This window comes from Phasianus colchicus, chromosome 5 (genome assembly GCF_987193195.1).
Source record: "Phasianus colchicus chromosome 5, bPhaCol1.hap1.1, whole genome shotgun sequence".
Lineage (NCBI taxonomy): Eukaryota > Metazoa > Chordata > Aves > Galliformes > Phasianidae > Phasianus > Phasianus colchicus.
In genome coordinates, this window is record NC_143440.1 from 19,029,916 (window position 1) to 19,053,412 (window position 23,497).

The window sequence follows — 23,497 nt, forward strand, 5'->3', positions numbered from 1 at the left end:
GCTTTGAGCCTTCAGAAGCCATCTTCATTAAATTCCCACTCTCTGCTTTCCTTCATAACTGTAAACTAACCACAGAGGAACACAGCAGCTCAGAGATATGGCCACCAGTTAACTCAGATCCAGCTTAGGATACCTCCTCAACTTAATTCTTTTTCATCTATTAAAATCAGCAAGAAGTTCATCACTGGGTTGTTTCTCAATGCTGTTGCCCTCTTTGCCTCATGTTTATCACTTCTACGACCTGTGAGAGAAGAGAGATCCTTATTCTCTTAATACATACCCTAATAATGTGTCAGGAACTGAATTAGACTGGGAGGTTAAAGTTAGTGATTTTTCTTACATTTATCACCACACACAGATGAGAAAAGAAGAAGGGATTAAAGCCTTCTGTTTTTTTCAGTAATTTGTTGATTAGACTGGAACCCATGGTCATTCTGTTACAGAGGAAATATGATAGAATTTGAATGTAAAACAAATCGTAACAAAAGGAACACAGAGCTTCTACTAGAAGTTTGGATTCAAAAATTCTGAATTTCTCTAAATTACAAGTGTTTCTGCAGTTATTAGTACCCCTAAAAATGCAGTGGGGAGTCTGCTCTGTGTAGCAGCATGAAGTACTTTTTCTGGACCCTCTGAAACATCTCAAACAGCTTAGGAACCTCGTTGCACAGCCTAAGTTAAAAAGCTAAGGTTTTGAAAAAATAGAAAATAAAATGAATACATAGAAAATAAAATGAATACTCATTAGTTCTCAAGTTTTTGTTTGCTTTTTTCAGATACAGAGGTGACAGTAGATCATAGAATCACCAACATTTGAAAAGACCTCCAAGATCAACTGGTCCAACCACCCATCTACCAGCAACATTTCCTACACTAAACCATGTCCCTTAGTACAACATCTAAATATTTCTTGAACACCTCCAGGGATGGTCATTCATCACCTTTGAGACTGCAAATATTGGAAAATTAAGCTATTATTAAAAAAATAGAAAGTTTGATTAGGGAGGAGCAATGGGTTGGAAGAGAGGATAGGGTTACTGCTTATAAAGTATATGATAATCAGACCTCTTTTTAATGTCTGGACAGACTTCTGTTTTGTCACAACCACTAGGTGAACTCAGTGTCACATAGCTGATTGCCAGTCTCAGATTAACAAAAACTAAATAGTAAATAAAACAATCAAAGCAACCACAAAAAACATGTACCCTCACACGCAATGCTATATAATAATATATAATAGTATTTCTCTTGCTTGATACATAGGAGAGGCTTAAACTGAAACACCTAGAGCTCCTGAAAACAAGAAAAAGAGAAAAAACCATATATTAGAATAGTTCTGCTGCACCACTCAACAACAGGAGTTTATCAACACTCCACCACTTGAAGCAACTTATATATTTCCGTTCACCTGTACTTTCATAGATTTGTAGAAACGTCCTCCAGTGAGAAGAAACTGTATTTTCTTCCCTAAAATATCAGGCGCAAGTACTGTTTTTCTTATAGCTCCATTCCAGCAACCAGGTTTCCATAGTATCAAAGACTAAAAAAAGCCAAGAGGCTTCAGAGAAATTAATTTTAATATAATGTCTTCTGGAAATTTCTTAACTATACCTTAAAAACTGCATTTATATTTATGGAGTCTTGATATCTAACCTCAACACTCATGAGCTGAAAATGGCTGAGTTGTATCGTTGTTGTATTATTTTAACACAGACCATGCAGACACCTGCAAAAGCGAGAACTATGTGTAGCTATGCTTTCTGTGAAATACTGGATGCCCAAGGTGGCTGGATCACTTCTAAGTGGCCAGGAACTGGATGTTTATAAGCAGTTTATGTTTAAATAACTTTGCTATTTTTAGAGGATCTTTTAGTAGGAAGTGAGGAAAATGGTGGCTATCATAATCACTAGAAGTCAAAAAGCTCCCTGTGGATAGCTAAGTCCCATGAGTTTTGAATGAATCTCTCAGAATGCTAGCAAACTTCTCTTGAAAACAGTGTAGTCTAGATTAAAATGCCTTAAGACTCATCACAAAGAACTGGATGGACACAGAACTAGTGCTGATTCAGTTCTCAGTATCAAATAAGTACTTGTTAGATTTTTTGTAAACCAGATAAATACTGCCATTTTCTCTTGCACCTTGGGATTACAAGCACAATATCTACCTCATGTAAAATCAAGGCTAAAGAAAAACACTTCTGAATTTTTATTGCGGTCTGGTTTTGTACGTCTGACAACAACAAAATGATTTTTTTATTTCTTTTTCTGCTTTTCAGACTTATTTTAAAGCATTATTTGCTTAGGCATGAATAACTGAGCTCTTATAAGAACCAAATTCTTTTTTGTCTGCCCCTTTCCATCTATGCCAACAAAGCTAACAGTTTTATTAATGTATTTTTAGAATAAAACAAGATTGGTTCGTCTTTTTTATTATCACACTGAGCACATTTGGAATACCATCATTTCCTGCAGGTTAGAGGCTGAATTTAAGAAGATAAAAAGAAAAATCCCAAAGATTTGTCATTCTTCTACTGTGCTTTTGTGCAAATCCAAAACACTTTGAAGGCACAATTCTTTCATTCAGCTGCTATTACCCATTAAAACAACAAAATAAAAAAGCAAGCAAACAAACAAAACAATACAAACCCAAACCCTCTCTCACTGAGTTTAAGTGGAAAGAAAACAAAATAATTTTCCATCAAGTGAAAAATTAGTCCACTTGGGCAGAGTCTGCTCAGATATAGTGGACTCTCAACCACTAACATCAGGGCTGCTGTTCTTCCAAGACCCCACTGTCCAACTTCTCTAGTATATCTATAGTTACACTTAAGCAGTAAGAGTTTCAAAATCAACATACAGAAAGTATGTTTCCTTTGGACTCTAACAACTTCCATTTTAAGAAAAGCCCAGGATTTTTTAAGGTTTCAAGAAAAATACTTCTGTTTTGTAGCCATCATTTAGAAAAGTCCCCAAGAGGATTATGACTTAACAGAAATGATCTTTGAACAGTTGGTTGAACGAAACAGAGTATCAATTAAACATACAGATTTTTGAAAAATGGTACCCATTCTAGATGTGCAGGGCCTGCTGTACCTCAGAGCTGCATGTAAGGAAGAGCCCTGCTACATTTCAATAACCTGTTTGTATGTACGTAAATACAAACAACTATTCATTATATGTATTGTGTGTGTGTGCTATATTGTGTGTGTGCTAAAATGCTTCAGTACTGTTACAATTTTGGTAAATCTCTCTTTAAAAATCTGCAAGAGTATTGTTTGTGCAGTTAAACACAAGCCTGAATATGACCTTGTGTAGGAACAGAAGGGCTCAGGAAGCTCCATCACAAGTATTACAATTCCCCTGCATAACATGTGAGAAAGGAGGCTTGCTGCATGCACAGGAGGAACAACCAAGTAAAAAAAAAAAAAAAGCACAAGATAGCAGTGTAGGGTGAACTTTACTCTTTGGTCCACCAAAAAAATGGAAGAGTCTTTTTCTTTTCTCCTTTTACACACAAAATTATGGAAGTTGTTACTAAACTACTCTTACCAAGCTGGTGTTCAAACTTCTGGGAGGATATGAACAAAGTTTCAGAAAACAACTGCAAAAAAAATGCAGTGTGATAACCTTTATTATTATGAAGAAAATAATAAAATCTCAGATTATTTCAGGGAGAGAAAAAGAATGGCCTCCATGTAGCTTCCACAAAAAATATTTATATATTTACATCTGGTGGCAGAAGCTGAGGTTCACAACAGAAATAAAAGAAAACTTGGGGTAGTCACTGAAGCTTACCTAGAGTTGGAAACATTTCTTGATTGCTCAAGGAACTTAAGTCAGTAACAGGTGGCTTTGTAAATTATTGCTAATCCATTCAGTCACTGAATACAAATATAAGGCATAACATTGCTATGCTTGCCATAATGGCTATAGTTACAACACAGTTAAAGGCTTAGTTTTCAGATAATTTTTGAAATTTGTGTGAAGCATTTACTGGAATAAAATAAATATCTGAGCTATTGGTAAATATGAACCTAAAGTTATTCATGTGCATTATGTGCATATGTGTTTAGCTTTTGTTCTGAAATTATTTTTCCAGTTGTTCAAAATATCTTCTTGAATGTTTATCACTACTTCTTACATAGTCACATACCTTTGTCTGCAAAGTGATAAAATAATGCTGTAAATGATACATTTTGTCTATATTCCACTTAATATTGTTTAAAAAAAAAGTTTGTGTTTCTGAATTCTATAAGCCTTTAAGAAAGATAGAGGTAGTAATACTCCAGACCATTTTGCATGATGTATGTATACCAACTAAGCTGCACTGCAAAGTGATGAGATTTCTTCTAGTATCACCTCTGGTTTTGATTCTCAAATCAAACCTTGGATTTTGCCTTCCTCCTTTTTATAAGTACATAATACATTGGTTTTGTTATTTTACATTTTCATTTGAATGTAAATAAGTAGCCATCCTACTCTGATAACAGTAACACTTCAATTTATCTCGAAAAATAAGTTATTTTATGGCACAAAAATGCAATTCAATGCCTCATTCAGAGAAGAAAAGCATTATTCTAGTCAAAGATTGCAGAATTACTTTCATTATTAAATACTGATATTGTTTGATAGGAAGTATGTACTGTGATAGATGAAAAATCCCCATCTATCACATCATGCAACACCTGCAAAACATCTATACATTCATAGATACAACAACAAGTAGTTTTAATCACAGAGGTTGTAAAGAACCTCTTGAGATCATGGAATCCAAACCCCTGCTAAAGCAGGTTCCCAAGAGTGGGCTGCACATGAAAGTATCTGGGTGGGTTTTGAATATCTCCAGAGAAGAAGACTCCACAACCCCTCTGGGCTGCCTGTTCCAATGCTCTGTCACTCCCAAAGTAAAAAGGATTTTTCTTCTGTTCATAACAATCCACTGAGTTTTAATTTAATAAGATAGTCCATGCCTTCTATATCAAATGATAATAATAACAATATTCTGACACGCTTAAAAAGCCCACTTCTACATTAACAGATCTTTTTATTTAAAGACAGTTATACACTTCATCAAAGCAAATATATATTAAAAAACAAGAACAACAACAACAACAAAAAAACAACCAAAAAACAACAACCCACAAAAAACTAAACAAATCAACTAAAGAACAGAGCCCCTAAACCCCAGGATTCTTTGAGTCAAGTTGTAAAACAGCTCTTCTTGAATGGTATTCAACGGTTCCTCTATGGTCAGTTTGACTTCTACACTGTATAAAGTTAACAAGTTAGGCACGTTAGTATTATTAATAAATGAGAGATTTAGAATCAGAGCTAATGCCTTTCCTTCTTGCAAAGATTTAAATAAACCAAATCAGCTCAGTTTGATATTTTCTGATGAAGTCTTTACAAACTGGAGCACGTATACTACAGCCATTCAGTCACAATGATGAATTTACAACCAATTCCAATGGCTTCATAATCGGTGTATACCTTAATGATGGCTGAAGTTTTTGAAACATCCTTCTAATGGATCCCACAGTGTTTCAGGTTTCATAGCACCTGCACTGGTATGGTGACCTGTTTTTCTCTCTTTTATTGAGCAGATATTGAGATTCAACAAAATACCTACTAAAATATCAAAAAGCAGCAACTAAGGCAAAGCATACCATCTCTCTCACTTAATAACATTGAAGTCATAGTCATACTCCATTTCTAATTGTTTACCAAAGCTAAGAAAAATCACATGAATTGTCAACTGTGAGTTACTTATGAAAATAAGTATATAATGACAGCTGTCGCTAGCTGTTTCAGCTCTGAAACTAGTCATGTACTTTTTCAATACATTTTATTTGAACTCTATCCAGAAAAGCCACTAAACACATTACATGTTTTAACACAAAAAAATCTGATCAGATTTGAAGAGAAAATAAAAAGCCGTATCATCATCCAAAATTTCAGAAAAGAGTCAGTAAATACTGTATCTCCACAGGCAAGTTTGAAACGTCAGCTTCTTAAGTCTTACATTAAAATTAATTGTACAGGTTGGACAAATTAGTATCTTGGAGCTTTTCAGAAAAACCCCAAACTTGATAAAAACTCCATCAGATAAAAGTGTGCCAGCCCCCTTCCAGATAGTATTTACTCTGTGTACCTGCTGAAACAAGATAACGTTTTTTCTTCCTTTTCTACCTAGAGCTTTTATCTGTTCTGCTTAACGTGCATCACCTTCTACATCAAATTACTTCAGTTTGCTTAGCAGCTGTGATTGTTTTACCCCCTTATAAGTCCCAGAGACCATAATTAAACATGAAGGAAAGATTCCTTCTATACACCTACCCTCACTATGCTTCCAAAGAAGGGATCTATCTTCCTGTCAAGACTGTCATTCAGCAGAGTCAGAGAAAAGGCTCCTCTGACCTCTACGACCCCAAGTCACTGAACATGCTTAAGCAAGTGTGAAACATCTGCTCTTCCTTGCATTTTGCCCTCTGCCAAACTGGACTCTCACTTTCCCAATGCTTGACACCTACCGCAAGTGTTATAAATGAGACTAATTAGGATTCTAGATGCCCATTGACTCCTTTATTATTCATGTGACATTTGTGATAAATGCATGATGTTACTTACAAATGGTTGAGGTGGCACTTATACACACCAGCACAAACTTTAGAGTCATGTAAGAAATCATTCTGCAGCAAGACAGACTAAATCCACCAGTTATGGTAACCATGCACTACAAGGTGGAGTATATTAAAATCTTATCTTTCAGTACAAGAAAGTAACCAACAACCCTGCAGTTTCTCCAGCACAGAAGTCTCCAAAACCTAAAATTCTCTGAATTCTCAAGATTCTCTTAATAGTAAAACTCAGAACAGAATAACCTGACGTACATAAATTATACATAAATTGATTTGATTTGTATGTAACAATGGCCTTTTTCAAAATTAATTACAAATATGCTGGCCTTTGCAAAGTATGGATTAATGCCCTGATTCAGCAAGACATGTGCATGCTTAACTGTTCTTCCAAGCTAAAGCTAGGAGATTGTCTGGACAATTAATTCTAGCTCTCTCATTAGCAACAAAATTGGTAAACCTTCGAGCAGAATTAGGTATCCCAGATTCCTTCGATTCTCTCATTAATCTTTAAAAAAAATTCATACGCACAGTTATCCAGTAATCCTCTCCATTAAGTTACATGTTATTCACCATTAAATCTATTTGTGAAGTCAGTCAGTACAGACTATTCATACTTCCTACAGATTAAAAGCCTATCAAGAAATCAAAACCAAAGCTTTTCTTTTTTTTCAAAACCATTGTAAAAAATCTTAGTTTCGAAAGCCTTCTTGCTCAGAGTATGTATCAGTACAATTTGTAAGGTATTGTCTAACAGTTTGTTATGGACACAAGTCTATACAACAGTAAGAAAAACGGCGCTGGTCAAAATGCACATCTATTTACTTTAAAAATCTGCAAAGCCTGTTCTTTCATTGTTACAGTATGAAGCAGTACACCTATTTAAATTCAGTCACCATGGAAGTTCAGGCAGGCAACAAATGAAAGCTATACATTCTATTCTCCCCTGAATAGAAAAGCCAGCTCTGCAGAAATAAATGCTACGGTATCAGTAAATATTTAACAAAGCAGACACTTTTAAAAAACCACTCTAAAAAGATAAAAGAAAGCAGCAGCTCTTACAAACGAGTTTCTGTTGATCCACCCTAAAAAACCTATTTTCAAAGAACCACAGCATCACTTTGTTAGTTATGAAGGAGTTGTACGGAAAGAGGAAGAAATCCCAAATCACGATCTTGTTGCAAACTGTCCAGTAACACTAGAAAGGAGAACCAACTACTGCAACAAAACCTAACATCCCAACCAAAAATCTTCCAAAATATAAAAGACAAAAACATATTCTGTATGAATAAAGGCATTGTTTAAATATGCCACTTAAAAGAGTGGTTTATATTGCAATCCACTTTTGTGTGTGTGTGTATGACTGTATTTACAATACACAATTGTAAATATCTAATTTCAAGCCATTTGCTTTATCTTCACAGTTTCCCAATAGCAAACCAATATTTCTGATTGCAGAAATAGTATCACAAGAAGTCATTAATTTTGGTGACTCTGTAAAAATATTTAGAGATGAAGATTGATAGTTTGCAATAAACACAGAAACTAAATTGAATTTGAATTCAATAATGCAAAGTAGTATCAAAATCCTCATGTTTCTCTGCCACTGTATTCTCAGATGACAAAGAGAACAAATAGAAACCTCCCAAGTAACCTGAATATTATTCTTTTTACTGCTTTTCTAAATGGTGCATGAGTTTTAAAAATAGATAGGGTGAAATAGTTACTGGTGTTACTCCATGGAACTTGCTATTTCAGAAGCATCATACACTTTTTCCAAAGGAAATTCTATAAAAGGAAAAGCAGCCCTTTCCCCAGCAGAGCACTAATAATTAGATGTCAGGATCTCCTACCTCGATCAAAAAGTCCCCGGTTCTCAGGCCAGCTTGCCATGCTACTCCCCCTTCATCCACAGATTCCAAGTACTGCAAAGCAGGAAAGGCTGGAGTTGGGGTGAATTCTTCAATTGGTGTGTCAGCTTTAGAAATAAATACCACATTAAAAAAGAAAGTTAGGAAATGCTTGCAAATACCACTTAACTAACGGCCTATTCCTGGCCATTCAAATTTATGGTTAAAAAATGACGAGTGCTAAAAGTAAGGGACTTGGCCTCAAAGAATATCAAAATGCTGGGAACAGAGTGCAATCTCTGCAATAGCAATCCACAGGTCTTCAATTCGGAGAGAAAAATACATGCTTCTTTACTGACACAGGCTAAATCAAGCTGTACAGGGCAAAAGCTGGATTCTGAGTATTCCAGGATATTCGGTATGACTTCATGTAAACCTTTTGTATGCCTGGCAAAATGCTTCTAACTCTGGAAACACCCAGCTACAAAGGAGGTATGTACTGTAGACAGAAGAGAGCATTTGGCCAACCTAGGCAGGGAGGAGGGTGGATAGCAGGAGCAAAAAGATAGAAGTCAGTTTTTCCTCTAGAAAAATTCTTTGTATATGTATATGTATAACAGAAGAAAGCACTCCTTATGGAAAGGGGGAACATCAGCCCTTGAACCAGCCTTTCCTCTCTCTGTCACGTACACAGACCAGCAGAAAAGTCCTTGGGTCTTTCACCTGAGGCGCCCTCACTGTTACAGAGAAAATTAGGGGAAAATAGTTGGGCTTGCACAGTGGGAGTAACCTCTGCTTGATGCACAGTCAACTCATGGCAATGGGTTAACTAAAAGCTAGCACTACTGGCTTTCCTAGTAGAGCTACAAAAATACTTATTTAATTAGAAAAGCATTTACAGCACTGAAAATCTATGGTGTCGCTGGTTTGAAGGTGCAGGAAGAGGGGGAGCAAAAATGATGTCCCAGGAATGAAAATAAGGAATATTTTTCATGCTCAAGCAAGGCAAGGGAGAACCCATGAAAAAATGGGGGGGGAGCAAGAGATGGGACATACCATCATATATATTTTTCAAAATACAAAAGGAACAAACTGGACTGAAAGTTAAAAAGGAAAGCATTAAATAGAATGCTTTTTTTAACTCTTAAGAATGCCATTATTTTAGATTTTAGTCTAGAGAAAAGTAACATGCAATTTAATATACGAACAGCTTTTAAAATGGGCACACTACAGGCCATGCAACATACGTGCAGCTTCTGAAGATATAAAAAAAAGATCATATTTTCATACTAAAACTGCACCAATGTCACCTTGCAGAAGATCCACACCTATTTTAAACAAAACATCACTCTCTTGTCTATTTCTATTCACAGACCTATTTAAACAGACTGTCATTGAAATAAAGAAGCAGGTTTTATAAGGAAAGCAGGTTTCCCTTAGGTAAACTGCATAACAAAACAGATAAATGACAAAATATTACATATACCATCACAGTAAAATACAGACAAAACTTTCTCCCCACAAAACGACTATACAGTGCTTCTCCTATGTAAAAACGCAAACTGCTTCAGACAGAAAGCACTAAAATCTGTCTGAGTAGTACAGCATGCAGAGAATCCTGTTGTCTAGCAACCAAGTGCACCAAGAATAATTCCTGCTTATATTCAGATGTATAAATTTCTTCATGCCAGTGCACATCACACACACACACACACACACACCGAAGCACATACCTTTTGCCCCTCTGAGCACAAATCCAAATCCTTCATTGTCTTTTTTCTGCAGGACCACTGCCTTTTCTTCTATAATGCAGTCACTGTAGAGAGAATTCCGAGGATAGCGACCATTATTACATCCCTTCATCACCACTGTAGTAGCTGCTCCTCCAGTGTGCAGGTTCATCATCATCACAGCCCGTTAATCAAATAATATTGCAGTAACCAAGCATGGGAAAATATATACAAATAGCAGCGGAGGGAAGACAAAGACTAAGCCTGATGATAAAAGAGAACATGACAATGCAACTTAAAGAGAAGAAAAAAGGCAGAGAGGAAAAAGAAAGAAGAAAACATGCATGGTGGTTTGTGTTCTATATGAATGACTGAATGAGCATGTGATCATGTAATCTGTGGGCTAGCTAGGACTCTAAAAGGAAAAAAAGTAAGTGAACTGAACGACAGTATCATTAATAAACTCCTCAATCGTGGATGTACCAGATGCATCTTCTAGTGAAGCCAAAATGAAACCAACCAGAAGAAAAATGAGGCAGCATTTTAAATTTAAAGATAAAATATTATGATTTTATATTAGCTAACTAAAAGGCACAAATATATTCTGAAAGCTATGCCTTGCATCAAAAGCCCTTTTTCAATCCTATTGAATGTTGCATGCTGCAAGAATCCCACATGATCATCTGACAGCCTACAATGCTAACAACGTGCAGCTGCCTTGGCGTCATCAAGCACAAATTTCCACAGCATCAAGAATCTGCATAATTGAAATAGTAACAAGGCATGCACAATCAGGAAAACACGTTTCTAAGGAATAATTCCCGTCTCCTGATCAACAATTAATATTATAAAACAAGACGATGGTTTAAAGGACTATTTATGTAAGCAGCATGCCCTTAAAGAGAAAGTAGCCTTAGGAATCTTTCTGTCATTGGATAAGAAAAAAGTAGACAGAGGAGAAAGAAAATGCATAAATCTACATTAAAATGAGATCTCATATACAGAGAACAATCTGTAAAAGCTTTAAACTGTTTACTGTTTTTAAACATTTGACTACTAAAAATAAGATCAAGGTAAAAAAAATAATAATAATCTAAAATGCTTTTTTTAGGTATAAAGCCATTAGGTAGCACAGTGCCAGGGGTTAAATGTTCATGAATCATAATGAATTGTAAGCACTGCAAAAGACTGGTAAACTGGCTTTAAAACTTACATAAGTATTTAATACAGGAAGAAGAATTAAGCAACTTTCATTTTCTTTTCCTTGATTTGTACTAACCAACTAAAGTTGCCACTGGTCTTGTGCAGAGATTAGTCACTGAAGTATCCAGTGCACAATAAGAGACAAGAGACTCCTTCAGTGCCATTAATAATTCAGAAGGGGAGGCGGAAACTAATGAAAGAAAAAATGGTGTGACCTTTTTATTTAAAGCTCTGAACAAAGGCAAGAATGATGAGATCAGGACACCAGTGGCCAGCCTCCAAACTCCAAATCTCTCAAGCATCACAGACCACTCTTTTGGTGACTTTCCAAATCCAACTGAGTGATACAACTTCATGTTATTGCTAAAGTGGTGATGTAATTATGGCTTCCAAACTAGTCAGTATTTAAATGCTATTGAATAGAATAACACGTGAGTTAAAGCTACCACAATGGACACTTTAGCGTCTTGAGCAACAGATGACTTCCATAAATACAAACAGCTTTTGAATATTGTTTCTCACCTTACTACATACATGTAACTCTGAAAGTACTGCCTCCTATTTATTTCCAGCAAAGAGATAGCAAATTCTGAGCTACAAAACACTATTTTTCAACATAGTCACCATCATTAACTATGCATTTGCACCAGTGGTGATCAAGAGTCTGCATACTGTGCTTGTAAAAATGTGCATCAGCAGAAGGGACTTACTGTTTCACAGCTGCTATGACAGCATTGTTGCTAGGAAAATGTTGCTCACATATTCCACATTTCATTGGCCTGAACAGATGGAAGTCAGAAGGCACCAAATCTGGATTATACTGTGGATGTTGTAGGACAGTCCAGACAAGAATGGAAATGTGCCCCATGGTCTTTAAACTGGTAGGGGACCTCGTGCTATTGTGTTGTAAAAGCAAGGTTGTTTTTTTCTCTGGCTTGATTCTGAAAGTTTGAGCCTTCAGCTTTAATCAGCATCATAACGTAGTGGTCAGAGTTGATGGTTTGTCCAGGTACTGGGAAATCCAAAAAGAACACTCCTTTCCTATCCCAAAAGACAGTGCACATCATTATAAAGAGTTTCCTTGTTGTAACCCATGGATTCACATGGATGAGCTGATCAAGACATTCTTCATTTCATGGTGTGACAGCTGTGCATGGCCATCCAGAATATGGCTGGTCTTTCACATCACTGTCACCACTGGTGAAATGCACCATCCACTGCCTCACTGCGCTCACATCCACTGTTTTATCTCTATAAATGTTCATCAAGCATTGATGAATGTCAGTGGGTGCCATTATTCCACAAGGAGGAATTCAAAGACATACCTTTGCTTCATCTGCACTTCCATGCCAGATGCCAATTTGTCAAACTGCCCTTCTGCGGCCATCCATCACACAGCAACAAAATGTAACAGAATATTGATGGAAAGGTTCAACCATTACTGCCGCCAACATGCATCTCTGACGTAATAATATAGAAGGCATTACTTTCAGAGCAGCTCTTGTAATTTGGATGTTACCTCTTCTTAGAATGAATACTCTTTCTATGATAATGATGTAGTAAGAAATGTGTATTTCTCAAGAAAGCTGAAAACACTCCAGTTCAGGGATATTGGGGTGAGATGGAATCTGCTACCCTCAGAGTCTATTCTATATTTTTGAAGCCTTCCACCAATGTCCTCATGTTACAGAAACTTACACTGGGATACTGTCTGCAATTCACTATCAAATTTTCAAGATGGGACTATATACTTGTTCAGTGAAGATCCAACAATAAAGCTATCTTCAGCATTTTTCTTGATACCTGGCCAAATGAATAAGACCTATTTACTTCAAGTTTTCTTGGAAACAAGCTTAATAGAAATTGGAAAGCAACTTTTGAGAACCTAAGCATAGAAGAGATCATTCAAAGAAAAACCCTCCTTTCCTCCACCCAAACCCATCTCTCATTTGAGATAGTTAATGTAAAGAATTCAGAAGCCTATTATCTAGGTACCTTATTAAACTGCTCTTCTTTCATTTTTGTCAACAAAATCAAATTCAGAACATCATTCCTTAAAAAACTGAAGTTTCAATAGCAGTGCTTCAAAAACTTCTTGGTGTGGTTCACCTGATTAATGTTACACATCTACATAAAACAAGCAAACTTACAAAACAAACAAACAAAACAAAAACAAAAACCAACCACCCAACAACAAAAAAAAACCTACAAAAAACAACACCACCAAGAAAAATCTAAGCTCTCTTCACAGTCAATCTTCACTGGCATTTTTAAGGTATGCTCACTTAATCATAATATGTAGGATTGTTCATATGAAAAGTATGAAAAGCACCTATGATTTTCTCTTCCTCTACAGCACACTTATTTTTACAACTAGCCCATTTTATTTCTCAGTTTACACACTGCAAGTGGGAATACTGAACTGTTACAAAGCCTTGTAACAAAGTTTTACGTCTAAGGCAGAGGGGAAAGGAAAAAGTAGAAACACAACAGGAATTTTTGGTAACATAAGGTACAAACTGATCTCTACTATTTGATAGATAGTTTACTATTACACTGTTTCAGTGAAGTACTATAAGGAAAACTTTATCACAGCCTGTAAAGTAAAACGGTAGGTTTGAAAAAATCAAGTGCTTAGCCAATTGCTTCTCATTTACGTGGAAGAATGAAATCTGCAATATTCTTGTGTTGTGAATTGTTAAAAGTTGTATAAACCAAGCACAGAAAGCAATCTGATCCCTTATTATGGTGTTGCAGAGCAAAGAACTAGCAGCAGAAAAAGGATGGAAAACAAACATATACACACAAACCAAATTTGCAACCTCCACAATCCTTCTGCCAGCAAGCTCCCTTGCACCTCTGAGAAAGGGGGAGACCAGAAAAGTGTTTAACCTCTGACTATTTGCAATACTGATTTTTATTTGCTTTACAATAACAGTGCTCCCATATCTCAGTGTCATTGAAGACCTGTGGAACAGATCTACCTGGTTCTGGCAAGCAAAGGGAGCCAAATACAAAAGTAGGTCAAATTTTCTCTCAACTAGTCTTGTTGGCAGCATTTCTTTGATCTTGAAGGTGTTGCAAATATTCAGCAACAGAATGCATATAGAGTTTAGCTATCAGTGACAAACAAAGGAGACACTGTGCTGCAAGTCTGTTTAGGGGTCTGATCTTAAGCAGAAAAGTGTTTCTTCACAGATGCTTCACAGATGCAGTGATATCACCCTACGCTAAATTTCAGTACATAAAATCCTTAAGATCAATTTATATCCTATCTCAAATTGAAACAAAACAGTTCCTATTCCATTGTAAAGCATTCAGAATAATACTGATTTTATATTTTGGTAACAAAAGAAGTAATTTTAAAACCAATAGCACATTATTTACAAAGAGGACACATTACAATAACTTTGGGCTGTGTAAGTCCAAGATTCATTGTATATAAAGTTAAGTGCAAAATATATCCTATAAAATGCAGAATATTTCTTCATGAGGTACTGTGACAAACCTTAAACTTAAGGCTTTAAGCAAAAACTAAATACTAGAAAATATGCTTTTTCATTCATTTGTGTTGCTTAACATTTTAAGGGTGAAGAACTGTACACAGCTGTCAGGGTTTCCATAATTTTATAGCCTTACCAACAGAGAAAGGGAAATATAAAGACTGGTCAGACAGACACCTGTGATTTGAATTCAGCACTCATTCACCATAAAAGCCATCGTACGTGTAGACTTTTTAAGATGGCAAGAAGTTCTGCTTTGCTAACAGCCCAATCAGACAGTGCCTCAGGTAGAAGTGCTAAATCCTTCACAAAGACCTTTAAGAAGAAAATAAAGGTTGAAGCCCTAGTTCCTGATGGAAGCAAAACCCATGAAACCTAGCTTGTGTTTCACAACTAGAACATCTGCACCCTATCTTAAAGCACAAATTTACTCCAAAAACAAAAGTCAGAACACTCAAATACAGAGATTGAAACCACCAGGACTATAGAATGCATTTAGGCAAGTTTGTATTGCCTATATCATTGCAGATTTCCATCTGAAAAAAAAAAATCACATAGCGTACACTTTAGTGAAAATGATCATCATTACCTGCAAACAGAAACAGTTACTTGGAATATTGTCAATCTTTTCCTCAGCTACAGAAAAAGAATGTAAAAGGGAAATATTTTCCTCATTCTCTCCAGTTGTGCAGCTCTTATAGACATAATTTAGCTTTAACAAAATGGAATAAGCTTTCCAAAGTAGAAAAGTTATCAGATCACATCTGAGATTCTGACAACCAGAGCTGCAATTAAATGAGTAGCCTTCTCAGCCTACAAACTTCCGTTCAAGGCTTGCTCTATTAGTAAGAAGTTATTCTCACCAAGTCAACTTCCTTCAGTAGGCCAATGAAATAATCTTTTCTTCACATCTTTTTTCATGTCCTCTCCTCAGAACTCTTGAAATTTCAATTTTTTGATTGTTTTTATTTTTATTTTTGAAGAGCTACTGAATACAGCGATATCTGCAGGTTAGAAGAACCAAACAACACGGCCCTCTCCACCTTCAAAAGTCAAAGTCTCTTTTAAACTTTGCTAGATGCAATAAAAAATGTCTAAACCATATGGTAAATTTACATACAATGCTTCAAAGCAATTACACTAATTTCTTTCAGGACAAGACAGTCAATGTATGGTAGGTTAGGTTCAGACTTATAGAACAGTATTCTGGAAATCTATTCAAGAGGAGCTCTTCTGTTTTGATGGTCATTCCCTTTTAAAAGCACATAAATAATTTCTTTTCTGAATACTTGTTTTTGGGGAGAAGTTACCAGTCTCAATACCATGTAAAATTTAAATAATGGGAATAGCAAATCTTACTGAAAAATGTAAGAAACTTCCAGTAAAAAAACTTTTCCTGTTATTGCTGGAAGGGGTCAACCTTACTATTTATAGTCATCTACTGTAACAATTTTGGGAAAATTGGCTAATCCTCGTAATTAAGGCCTTCAAGATTAATGAAGACTCTGTATCTGATTGCTCATTATTCTCAAACATCGATCATCCAGCTGATGGTCTTGCAGAAAAGCTTGCACAGCTCATGTAACACACAGAACAGGAATTACTTGTTCAAGAGGTATTAACTACAACAACAAGCATGTTTTTTGCAGTGCGAATAGGAAATTACACGGATGGTTCCTCCCCACCTAACCCACCTACAACCCAAACAGAAACAGCACAATGTAGTCAACCACATATTCAAACTCATAGAAAACTGTGTTTTTTTCTGAATACTCTGCCATCACATGCAGAGATTCCCTTATGTGATGACATCTTTTGCTGCATTACAATACAATTTGTATTAAAAATATTCTTATTTGATAAGATAGCTTTGAACAATAGCAGGTTATTATGCTACAGAAGAATTCACAAGCTACTGCTATTATCTTTGATAGAATCTTTTCTTGGTTTCTTACAATGACATTTTAAATAACAAGTAATTTCTGTCTATTTTAGTGAAAAAACAGTTTTATTGTTTTCCAGAATATGCATCTGCTTTCTAAACTTTGTTTTCCTTAACTACTTATTTCCATCTTCTAACAAAACTGCTTTTTTTTAAGCACGATTTACTCATATGGAAGATATTCAGCAAAAATACTTTATATTTTGTCCTGCCTTGTATAATTGATCAATTCTGCTAATATCGTTATGGCGATATAAGAAAAGTCTAAATGATTTTCCTTATAATGCAGAACATTTGCTTATCTGGAAGTTTATAGCAAAATGTAATTGGGAGAAGGGCTGTAAGAAAATATTTTCAAATAGATAGTTGGTAACTACCTCAACAGTCTTATACTCAAGGAAGTCTCAACCTGTCATTAAAATATAAATATCAGAATACTGTAAATGTTAAACTTTAAATTGATAAACTCCTTATTAGGTAAACGAAGGTGGAAATCCAAGGACTACTAATGGTGGTATAATAACTAAAACATAAAGGAGAAGAGTTGAATAGAATGACACAGAAGAGCTGAAAGCAGGTTCACCTTTTCTGCTTTTCAATATTCGAGGTCATGAGATTCCAACAATAGAGTAGCTAAGTAAAAAGATTTCTCCTGTTCTTTGTTGTCTTTGACTTTCCCGTTCTTTCTCCTTGTTCCCAAAACCCACCATTTGTAGGAACTCACAGACATTTCTTTACATAGGGTATCAGGGCACAGACCTACTTTATTTTTCCATTGATCTACTATACCTAATGTGGACCTAGACTGTAGTTCAACTGTTTCCCAAAACGATATTCTCATTATCATGATGCAAAGTTATCCCACCAGTACAACATTTACTGATAAAACACAATCAGAGGAATTAAACCCTATGTTTTGATGTACATTTGTCCATCCAAAAAAAGCCAGTAAGTCCTCAAAATGCTGTTTAATGCATTCAAAATAAATATACTGTAGAATAATAATTATTTCATCAGGCATTCACAGTGACAGGAGCTCTAAGTCATTTTGCTATTTCACAAAAAAACAATTAAAAAACCAGGTCTGCATACAATCCTGCAAATGTAGAATTCAAAGAGAAAAATAAGATTTTACTTTAAATCTGAACATCTGGAAAGAGAATTTGTGAAAATAATGGAATAGTATGCTCAACACTATCTATGAATTCCAGCTTTCTTCCATGTTTGAATGTCTAACTCAGCATACCCATATCTTCTTGAGTTTGCTATGCTCAGGCCCAGAAGAGGAATGGGAAAGGAAAAGAAGATGCTTCAGTGATACACTACATACCTCCATTACCTGTATTTGTCTTTCATATCTCATATCTTTGTATCCATTTATTTGTGTTTCATCTCATGCATCAGTGTTGTTTCTACAGAGTTCACTAAAAGTCTATTTGATCATGCAAAATGCAGTGTTACATTTTATTAATTTAAATTCATCTTTTGATTAATGCTAAACTGTAACATGTCAGAAAAGACATATAGGCACTTCCTAATTCCTATATTTCATGGATCTCCATTGTATTATGACATCATTATGGATGATAGAAAACCTGACAGCATATATAACTTCCTTGACTTAAAAAGATGTTCCACACTTTTGAACAAGTAATCAAGCTGTCTTTTCTGGATTTTGAATACTTGACAACCTGTGTAAAAAATGAACAGTGCTTCTCTAAGTTACCAAACAAAAAAAAAATATCAGTTATGAAGTGATTAGATATGCCTTAGAAAGTTGGAAAGCTGTTTTTTCCAGCCCTGTGATTGACAGAGTTGCCCAAAAGATTAACCACAACTATTAGGGACAAGAAGCAATTTATTTTAAAAAGAACAGCAATGCTATATACCTCCATGAGTTTATTATAGTGGAAGACATAATAAAGAATTACAGGTTTAAAAAAAAAACCAAAAACATCAAATTTCATGACGCAGAGAAATTATGTATTTTTTCTCAATGTAGAAGCAAAGGGAGACTTTCTGTATATCTTTGTCTCAGTCCACATTCTTTGAGTTAGTTTTAATTCAACTTGATATTATAACATTATATTCTTTGGGGCGTATGAGAGATTAGACAATCTGAAGTAATACCCAAGTTCCCTATTTACACCTTCAGTTGCTGGGACACAACCATTAAAGTAACATACTGATATGGAAAAAAAAAAAAAAAAAAAAAAAAAGGAAGTCAAAATCAACTTCCTGGAAATATAAATCATCCAGTAAAATCTGATTTTATTTTATGGAGAAATCTCAGGATAGGGTAAGAAGGAAAAACCCAAATCATAAGGGCATAAACCTACACTTGAATAAAGTATAATGTATGTATGTAGGCTTTTCATTATTATTATTATTATCATTTTTAAAAGAATTGTTACTATTCTCTTGCATTTGTATTGGTAGTGAGAAAACAGCATGCTGGGGCAGGAAGATGGCAAAATGAAATTTAAAAAAAAGAAAAGCTTTATTCCCTTATTTTAATTAACTTCATTTGTATTTAAAAGAATAATAATAACAACACATGACAAAATGAAAACTAAACATGAAACATTTATGTAGGTGTAATTGTAGTACACAACATGAAGGTTTTATAATGCAGAATCCTACCCTTCATACAGCTGTTCCATCAATCACATTAGCCTTTTGGGTTGCAGCACACTCCACTTATACCTGATACTTAATGGCAATTTTCAGTTGTAATTATCAAGCCTGTGAGCAATCTATGCCTGCAGCATGAAAATATTAATATTCATTGCTCATACTATGAGCCTTGAACAAATAAACAGACTGAACAAATATGTGCAAGTAACGAGAATACTTATCCTTGTTAGGATTGTGTTAGTCCACCCAAATCAGTTGCAGTTCTAGCCTCTTCTATTTATTGCCACCAAGGCACAGAGGAAGAGGAATTTTCTCTCTAAGAATATTAATAAAGCATTCACACAAAATGACTAATTTTCACTGTTAGTAACCATGCTACCTCTCCCCATAGCTTTTATTTTAAACAATAATTTTTCAAATACTTTTGCTAAAGGTAATCAGTATTCTTGCAGACAACCACGGTAACAAGGAAAAATAACTTCAAGGTTAGCAAATAGGTCAAGTGAAAAAAAAGGTAGAACCAGTGACGTCAATCCAGATTTATTCAGATTTAAGATAACGGTGTGAATGTAGAAAAACATAACTATATATAACAATAATGATCTTCTCCAGCTGATGAAGCATTTTAACTAGTTCATAAAGCCTGATTATCAATCTCTATGCTTATCTCAGAGTTGGCATGCATCAAACAGGACTTTCCTCCTATTTTTAGCAAATGCCAGTATGACATATGTACAGCCACACTGGGTTAGATCCAACATTCTACTTCTTTGAAAGGGCAAAACCAGAGAAGGGTGCAAGAGCAGGACAAGCACATGTGCTGCTTCCCCACAACACTCCAACAAAGCAGGACTACTTACTCCTTATAAACTCCCTGAAACAAATGTACCTTCTTCTTGTGCAGTACTGTCATCATGTTTTGGCACATTTCATGATAATACAAGGGGTTATATCAGCCTTCCTCAGGATCTCTTGACTAGTGTTTCTAGAATACGCTCCTGTCAACATTCCTGATTTCAGTTCTAAACTTTAAATTAGTTTTAAAGGATCCCTCGGGGTTTCCATCATGCCCTACTCTCTAGGAGTTATACTCCTGCTGTCCTGCATTTCCTGGAAACTGACTGCAGCTCTAGCCACAAGAAATCTGAGTGACTTGACAGTTCCTTTCAATTTTACAGACATGAATATTTCAGATAAAATACTACTTCGTGTTTAGTTTTAGCTTTAATTATCAGTGTTAAAATTCCTGTAAAATTTTATGACACTTGAGTGTAAGGCGTATGTTACAAGTACGTTTCAAGTTCTGTCTCAAAACACAGAAAGTAAAGTATTATCAAAGGAACTGAGTAACGTTTTTTCCAAAAGCACTTTCCCACTTTTTTTCTTCTCAAAAGTCTTAAGATAGCAAAGAATAAGAAAGTTACACGTTCTAGGCTTTTTCTATAAGGAACGGAAGGGAAGGTGTCAATTAGTGTTTAATTTACACAAATCCGTTTAAAAACCCTGGCTAATTACCATATTATTTTACAACCTCATTAACGTTAAATAGGGGGCAGCATCCTTACCTCTTTTCTGAAATACATTCCCACCTCGCTTCATCTCTAATTACACTAAAGCCCTCAGTTATATTAAGCCTACTCTGAACTGTTTACTTATCTGCAAATAAGCTTGAGAGATGTTCATCTTAGCAGTGTTCCCGTCTAACAGTATCATAGTTTTCAGAAATTTTGTCAAAGAATGGCCAGTTTAGTTCACAGCTTTGGTAGCAATAGTGAAAAATCATGCATATACCAGCTGATGAAGAGAAAGAACTCTGCTTTATTTAAACCAGCAATTCTTTCCTTAATTAAGGTAATGTTGAACTGGAATCTCTCCATATTGCCCCTTTTCTTGCTTGCTGGCTGTATTACAGCTTACTTTTTGGCAGTGAACAGTTTTTATACTGTAAGTACTGGAGACAGTAGGAATTTTGGTTTAGCATTTCAACTAAATTGGGTGACTAATTAAAGTTGCACTGAGTTTAATTTTAAGTGTATTTCAAAATTCATTAAACTTGAAGCGTTCACGGTACAGATATAAACCATCTCTGTTAAAGCTGCAACTGCAACTGGATCTGACCGTGCTGCACCATCTATCTTTGGAACTGCTGGTTTAGAGCATAACACAAACTGCTCCACATAGGCCCTAGTTTTCAACAGTGAACTTTCTGAACCTTTATTAATATTCTGTTGGGAGTTTTTTCACAAAACCAGTTTTAGTGAAATGCTTCTCTCTTAAAAATAATCTCTTTTTCAATATATTTTAACAAAGGCTTTACTTTTGGCTAAAGACTCTTTCTCCAGAGAAGATGAAAGATGAAATGTTATGTCAGAGTGCACAGGCACCCCTAGCAAGATCAGCAGCTATTCAGCTGGTAGATCTGCAAGTCATCCACATCTGATATACCCACTTGCATGCCACAGCTATTGAGGACTGAGCTAATCTGTCTCTTGGCAGTGAAAGAGTAAGTTTCAAAAGACTTGGATAAATAATTGTTCTATTTGTCAGATTCTTGGCAGTCATCAGCAATACAAAGTTCAGGTTTAAGTCAAAGCAATCTACAATACACGGGAATCGTGTTCAGGTGTATACCCTGACACCAGCTATTACTTGCTCTCTAGCAAGTCCATCTGTATAAATTGGACAGGAGCAAAACCTCCAAGGAAATGCAACTCCAGAACCTCAGTTTTGTCCTAGAACAGACCAAAACATTCTTCTCTCATCAGCCTTAATGTTTTGTGTGATGAGAGAGCTTTACAGTGACCTCTTTCTAGTTTGATAATTTCTTTTTTAACAGGAAAAAAGACATTATCTTCCAGTCACCCTTAAAATTTGCCTTTAGATCAAATTCTGCAAATGCATCAAATATTTGTTAAGTTCTGTCTGGAGGAAGGAAAAAAGTTATTTAAATTATTGTTCCCTGTGAAGGAAAGATCACAGTTATTTGTTCTTTTGGGCTGCCAAAACTTAAAAATGCATCACTTACAATCGAAGGCACCATATGTTAGCTTTTGCTCATCTAGTGACTAGGTGAGAGAAAGGTGGCCAAAGGTGTAGTGGAGCGGGGACTTAAAGGTCACACAGAGAAAGCTAAGTCATCACAGTGGAGACTGGGACTCAAGAACGTAAAACAATATTTCTTAGAAACTTAATTGTTCTCCTTTTCCCAGAAAAACAAACATTAAATCTCCTGTTTTCTTCCGCTCTATCCTTGCATGCAATTATGCTCCTGCTTCTAACTAACCTGGTGTCACATTCTCACAGTCTTTTCTTGTGTCCTCACCTTCTGTCATTTTCACTCCTTTTCCTGTATATATATATATATATATACAAGCACACACATATATTACTTTTCTCTGTTCTACTTTAGCAAGCTTTATTCCTCCCCACATTCAGAATGTCTGATTAAATTCCCTCCTGCCCTCCAGCAGCTGGCCAGAGGAGTGACAAAGAATTTGAGTGCATCAAAGACTCAACGAGAAATGGCCCGTTACCAAATCACAGCCTTGACAAACAAGATCTGTACCTATGGTTACACAGTTTTAATGTTAAAATTGGGAAGAGCTATGTATTTTTCTTAACCTCCTTCTTGGGAACTGTTGGTCTTTCCTTGCTTTACCTCTAAAAATTTAGCCCATCTAGCCTAGAAAATATCTCATAAATTGAAGTCACTGTAGCAAAATCATCGGTTGTTAAAAGCAGAATCTTACTAAAATGCTTTAAACAAACTTTACTAATAAGGTAGAAAAGAACTTAAATATGGGCTTACCACTTTATGGAAACTCCCACCACTCACTGTGGAATATTGCATCTACATGTAACTGCAGTAGATCTTAACATGCATTTTCACGCAATTATAGCGCAGATTTGAATAAAATGATATTACAGTTCAGATACATACATACATATACACCCTTTTTTCCCACTAATTTTACCAACTACTTTAAATATTGTCTGT

At 35.5% G+C, this 23,497-nt stretch overlaps 1 protein-coding gene across 6 annotated transcripts in view; it reads right to left on the reverse strand.

The window, feature by feature from the left end:
* Positions 1-23,497, reverse strand: part of SHANK2 (SH3 and multiple ankyrin repeat domains 2) — a 351,210-nt gene that overhangs the window by 120,259 nt on the left and 207,454 nt on the right. For all 6 annotated transcript variants that reach the window (XM_090140753.1, XM_090140754.1, XM_031593318.2 and 3 more), the window contains 2 exons: positions 10,219-10,301; positions 8,489-8,613 (listed from right to left, as the gene is read on the reverse strand). In XM_090140753.1, the coding sequence (XP_089996879.1) occupies positions 8,489-8,613; positions 10,219-10,301 (208 nt within the window). The remainder of the gene's footprint in view (positions 1-8,488; positions 8,614-10,218; positions 10,302-23,497) is intronic.